The sequence below is a fragment of the Geospiza fortis genome, unplaced genomic scaffold (genome assembly GCF_000277835.1).
Source record: "Geospiza fortis unplaced genomic scaffold, GeoFor_1.0 scaffold53, whole genome shotgun sequence".
In the NCBI taxonomy this organism is placed as follows: Eukaryota; Metazoa; Chordata; class Aves; order Passeriformes; family Thraupidae; genus Geospiza; species Geospiza fortis.
The window spans coordinates 2,860,371-2,866,426 of record NW_005054305.1 but is presented as its reverse complement, the minus strand read 5'-3'; the positions used below and the strand labels follow the sequence as shown (position 1 = coordinate 2,866,426).

At 39.1% G+C, this 6,056-nt stretch overlaps 1 protein-coding gene across 2 annotated transcripts in view; it reads left to right on the top strand.

The window, feature by feature from the left end:
- Window positions 1–6,056, top strand: part of OSBPL1A (oxysterol binding protein like 1A) — a 76,566-nt gene that overhangs the window by 22,952 nt on the left and 47,558 nt on the right. Inside the window, exons 14-16 of one of the 2 annotated variants that reach the window (XM_031066559.1) lie at window positions 694–697; window positions 1,393–1,474; window positions 4,077–4,183. In XM_031066559.1, coding sequence (XP_030922419.1) covers window positions 694–697; window positions 1,393–1,474; window positions 4,077–4,183 — 193 coding nt within the window. Of the gene's footprint in view, window positions 1–142; window positions 147–693; window positions 698–1,392; window positions 1,475–4,076; window positions 4,184–6,056 lie in introns of both variants that reach the window. The other variant, XM_031066558.1, reaches the window with a different exon arrangement.

Sequence of the window (6,056 nt, the reverse complement as noted above, 5' to 3'; positions counted from 1 at the left end):
CTACCTCAGATCACATCAGATGCATTGTATAGTGACTGCTCGTATCTGCAATGGAATTGAGTAGTCTTTGGTAATTGTAGCATTCAGCCTGTGATTCTTGCTTTTTGCTATACATGTACTGCTAAAACCTTCTATTTTAAGGGAAAGTTGATGCTGCAGTGCAAAAATCTTCATGTGGCTAAACTCCAAGCAGCTTGTACCATTCCTTTTAGTACAAGAACATAAAGTAGCTCATGGCACAGCAGAGGTGGGAGGATAACTGGCCCTGGCAGTCCCCAGCAGCCTACAGAAGATGGTATTATTTAATAGATAACAGTGCACTTGAAGCCCAGAAGACCAGCTGCATCCTGGGCCACATCAAAAGCAGAGTTGCCAGTAGGGCAAGGGAGGCCATTCTGCCCCCCTTTTCTGCCTTCATGAGATCCCCACCTGGAGTGCTACATCCAGCTCTGGGTACTCAGCACAAGAAAGATGTGAACATGTTAGAGCAGGTCCAGAGGAGGGACACAAAGGTGACCACCAGAGATGAATGAACACCTCTCCTTTGAAGACAGGCTGAGAGAGCTAGAGAAGCAAAGGCTTCAGGGAGACCTCACTGTGGCCTTAAGGGTGGCTTATGAAAAAGAGGGGGAGTGACTTTTTACACAGGCCAACTGTGTAGTAGTGATTACACACTAGATGTAGTTGTATAGGAAAAGTGGGAAGAGGAGAGATTTCATGTAGATATTGGGAAGAAATTCTTTACTGTGAGGATGGTGAGGTGCTGGAACAGCTTGCCCAGAGAAGCTGTGGATGCCTCATCCCTGGAAGTGGTCAAGGCCAGGTGGGATGGGGCTCTGAGCCACCTGGGCTAGTGGAAGGTGTGGATGGCCAGGGGCTGGAACTAGGTGATCTTTAAGGTCCTTTCCAACCCAAGCCATTCTATGGTTTTATGATAACTGTCTCCAGGTTTGAATGTGGGCTTGAAATATGATCTTGGGGCTGGTTTCTGCATGTCATTATACTTGCTATTTATCAGTTAACCTATGAATGTGCTTATTTTGTCCTTAAGTTTCTCAAAGAGCAAGCACTTGCTCTTCCCAGGTTTTTAAACTGCTCAATAAAGAACGAGGGAAAAATCAAAAGTGGCAAATTTGACAGGTTGATTTGCTACATTAAATTAAACAAAATCTGGTCAGTGATAAAATGTTCATAAATACTCTGTTCGCTTTTGTGTCTTTGAAGGTAGTTTCAGTAATTTGTTTCAGTTTTAATGTATCAGTCTCTGGACTGGGAATCTTTGTTAAGATTTAATGCTGTCCAAATTTTAAAATTTCACTATAGTAAAGAAAGTAAACATACACTTTCCTTAGAACAAGGCACTTCTGAACTAGCTATCCTTGTTTTTTTCAGAAAGCACAAGCATGCCAACAAAGACTCAGTAAAGAGGTTTCAGACTTCCTTGCAATGGTTAAATCTTTGGATGCTACAAAAGGTAAAGCTGATTAATTTAAAATGTAGTTTGTTACCAAGCAACTAATTTTTTCTTTTTAACAGGATGCTTTTATTTCCCCAAAATCAAATTTTCAGGAGCTTGAAAATGGAGGACAATTTTCCCCATGAAAAAAGATTCAAATAAAGTAGCATTACAGTAATTGCTAACAATTAAGATTTCAGATTTGGAGAAACAACTAAGAAGTATGCTGATTGAAAGAAATATTGTTAGCAGCTGTAAATGCAGTGAAACTGCCTCTAGCTATAGTCCTTATTGAATAGTATCATAAAAATATAACACAGTTGTCTGCTTTCAAGGGTTTTTTTTTAAAAAAATCTGTGGTCGGTAGCTTGTTGTAGTGCATAAGTGTCTCTTCACAGTTACAAAGAGCAGTGAAATCACAAAACTATACAGAGAACTGGAGGCATGATATGATGGGACATATTCCACAGATTTTGCTATGACTTTTATGCCAGATTTGAACTTCTCAGGTTTCATTTCAAGTTATAATTCTTAACACGTACTTAGATTTTTGCAGCATAACTGCTAAAATATATCACGGGCATCAAGATGCTAGAGATTTGTACTTGTTTTACTAAATGCCTTAAACATGTAGAGAAGTTGTTCATGTATTAAACACACAAAGGAATTCTATAAGAACATCTAAGTGTTGGTCCTTTGGACCTGAGTCCTAGTTATATATTGTGGCTAAAATTTTGTAGCTCAGATTAGAGAACAAGTTGTTTGTCTATGCAGATCCCTAGTCTGTAGTTTTGAGAAGAAAAAAGCTCTTCTTTCATCCCTGTGCCTTTCCAAAAGAAGGCTAAAAATACAGCTTTTTCTCCACATGCTAATGGGGTAAGTTACTCTGTGATGTTACACTCTTTTTCATAAACTGAATTTTTACCAGATTTTTATTTCACAAGGCAAAGGGACATTTCATAATGTCTTATTGTGAAGCTTTTGTAATTGCTGTTACAGTAAAACAGAATTTTTCACAAAAACCCCCAGTTTGAAAATTAGTATATGGTGGATAAATTCCTTTTGGTAGCTATAGAGGCAGTTTCCCTGACTCTGTAGAACAAGTGAGGTTCTTTTTTAAAGAAGAAAAACATTTTTTGAAAGGAAATACACAACTTAAACAACCAATACCCATAGTAAAGCAAAAGCAGATACTGTCTCATTCCTAGAAACTGCTAGTCTTGGCCAATAGCAGTAATAAGTTCCTGTTTTCCTTCCAAGGGATGTTTGTAACTTGCTAGGTCAGTGAACTGTGTCTGGAATCATGTGCAACTTCTGTAGGTTGCTGCAGAGACAACTGCTCTAGTTCTCCCATTGTTGTGGTATTTTTAAAGCATTTGAATTCTCTGGCTCCAGAAGAATGCAAATTTCTGAGTTGGAAACCCTTCTGTGTGGAGTTTTCCCTAAAATCGTTTGAATAATATAAAAATGGCTATGTTGGCACCTGGTATTTAAAATTCTCTCCCTGTTTCAACATGCTATTCTGAGTCCAGAGACTTGGCATGCCATTTGAATCTTTGAGACTTATGCATCTTGTATATTACAAATAAAGATGTCTCCTGCACTCAGTGTGCTGCCCCTCCTTCTAGAGGCACTAGCTGTTCTTAGCAGCTGCTGGAAGAGCCAGTTTGAGTCAGTGGTGAGCTCTGGTTTCAGAGACCACAATTAGTGTGTGGAAATGTACTGTCTCTTGTCCTGCATAAGCAGTATAAGTTGAAACATAAACTCAGGTACTATCACTGATGGACCTCTTAATCTTCAGTGGTGTGACATCAGCTCAAAGCAGCTGGGTTACTAAATGGTGTCAACTGATCCTGGAGTCTGCAGGCACTAAATGTTGCAATTATTTTAATTGCAACAACTATGCTTCCTGAGAAAATTACTTACTTGATTTCCAAGGAATTGCTGCACATCAGAAAACTTCACAGATTGACTCCAATCATTTCTACCAGCTGATTGAGTTATGATTTCCTGCTGGTTCTAGACGTGCAGTTCCTTCTGTAGATGGTCATAGAGGTCAGGATGTGACATGACAAGCTGTACTACTTACGCATGAGTCCATGAAAATAAAGCCTTCCCCTTTAATTGTCCAGTGTGCTCGTAGTTACAATTCAATCTATTTTTCTCAAACCTAAATTTTCACCTGCACTGAGCACTGTGGTAAGCTCTTTCTCTTCTGTGTAATACATGGCAGAAGGCAAAAAATATCTACATTTTACACTTCTATTTATAGTAAACCAGTGCAGAATCCTTTTTATTTAAATTCTGTCACCTGAAGCTTTAAAATCTAGAAAGTGGTTAAAATGAGATTGTTGCTAGTTCCTTTCCCAGTGTCCTGCTGCCATGGCTTACTGCCTCTGCTTTCTAAACCATGCTGAAAGAGAAACTCAGTCTGTTCATGTGCCTCTTATGCCAGTACTAGGGAAAGGATGCAAAAAAACCCTCCCACAGATCTTGCAATGCACCAGCCTTCCTGTAACATGTGAACGCTATGTCTATATTACTTAGAGGAAAAAATAATTACAAGAATCCTGACATTTACAATGTCCTTCTAACATTACTAATATTTTTGTGCTTTCAGGAATATCTTCTCCCCTCCTGCAGAAAGTTGATGTGGTCTCTGAAGTATCCCAGGAAACATGTGAGGCTCTGGCTGAGTGCCTTAACCTGTTCACAAAGCAAGAAGGGGTATGTATTGTGCTGCTTGGGTCTATAAAGGGTTTAACAGCTTAGCATATTTGTCTAGTTCCCTGTTTACCTGTTACAAAAATAAATACACGAACCCATACCACTCAATGTTGGTGGTAAGCTGTCCTTTTGCATACTGAATGGGACAAAAATTTATTCTTCTAGAGAAAGACTAGGTATATGCATTTGTAAAAGGATGTCTTAGTATTTGGGTGTTCAGAAAAGAGTCATTTTGGTTACAAGCTATTGCTTGCAATGTTCAAACTCAATGCTTGAATTCAATAAAGCTGTCACTTTGCTGATTTGAAGGTCAAAATATTGAGAAAATTAGGTTTTGGATTTTTTTTTTAGTTTTTACTAGCTAACTGAAGTGTTGAACAATATTGCTTCTGAATTGGTTTTTCAGACCATATGCTTGGTGGGTGTGCAAATGCTATTTGTTGAACTTCTGGCTTTCCCAGTAACAAATATCTTGTATAGTGTTAAACATAATGCAAACACTTCAATTTGGGAATATATGTCAAATTCACTAGTTCCTAGAGTAGGAGAGGTGGTATTTTTCTTCCTTCTTGACAGTGCCCTAGTACCATGGAATAAACTTGTCTTCCTATACTTTGGTAACTATAATCCCTGGCTTAGGCTCTTACTCTACTGTCCTCAGTAAGCTGTGTTTCAGAATGAGGTTTGTGTTGGTGCTGCTTGTCTTCCAGTTATTTAACAGTGAGCTACAAACACTGGGTCCATTGTCTAGGTTTGGTTTTTTTTCATTCCTTTCCAAGTCCTTTGTTTCCAGTCACGAGTCTTTTAGACTTACTTAAGTTCTAGCAGAGTGGAACAAGCATTGCTTTTTTTTCACATTGAGTTTTTTCCTTAAGAAAGTCTGGTATTAAAGTTGCCAGCTTCATTTGCAGATGAGGGGGAAATTGTTACAACAGTGGGTGTATAGTGTTAGTTAGTATTCCTTAATTGTGCTGGCATCTTGCTTCAAGCCAGACTAAAATAGCTTTCCAGAGTGGAGTATGGCAAAACATATGGTGAAATTGTAATGTCACCTTACTTGAACTTGAATAGTCTCTGTAGGTGTAATAGGGGCCTTATTTTAATCTGGAAGCACATAGATTTGGGCACAGAGGGATAGGCTGAGGTGTGAACTTGTTTTTCCACCATAGCTAGTGATATCAGTCGGTCATGACAGGGAGAAGATGTGATCCTGGAGAATTTTTTTTCTTGGTATTTTTAAACTTCAAACTACTGAGTTCAGAAATATAGTGCAGGCTTTTTAAAATGCCATAATCTCTTCCTAAGACTTGCAGCTTTCCAAGAAGCTACATTCATTGGCCATTACTGTTCTTAAAGCCACACCATTTGGCTTTGTTGTCCTTTATAAGCCAGGGCCCTGGTTTTTTGCTGCTCAGGGTTGATTTCAAGACTGTCGTTTTGTTGGTATTTGAAAAGCAATATATGTATGTAACCTTGCAGTCGTATTGTGCATGTCCCATGAAATCCAGTTATCTCTAGAATTAATGTTTTCTCAAGCCTGGTGCTTTTCTATCTTACCTCTTTAAGGAGAATTCTTTTTCCCTCTAATTTAAATTGTCAGCATACCAGAAGCTACTGCTTGACTTACGAGGAGAGGTTCCTCACTTCAGTAAGGATAACCACAGTGGAATGCACTTTTGGCTCTCTGGAGGAAACTTTATTTATTGTTACTTATCACTGTGCTTTGGCAATTGTAGCACAATCGCGCAGTCTGCAGATGAAACTGCTAACGCAGCAGTAAACCAGCCAGCTTCAGCCGTCTTCCACTTGCGCTAGAAATGGTGCATGAATCTCCGATCGCTCCATCTGCCCGCTGCTTCTCCTTCCCCGCGGT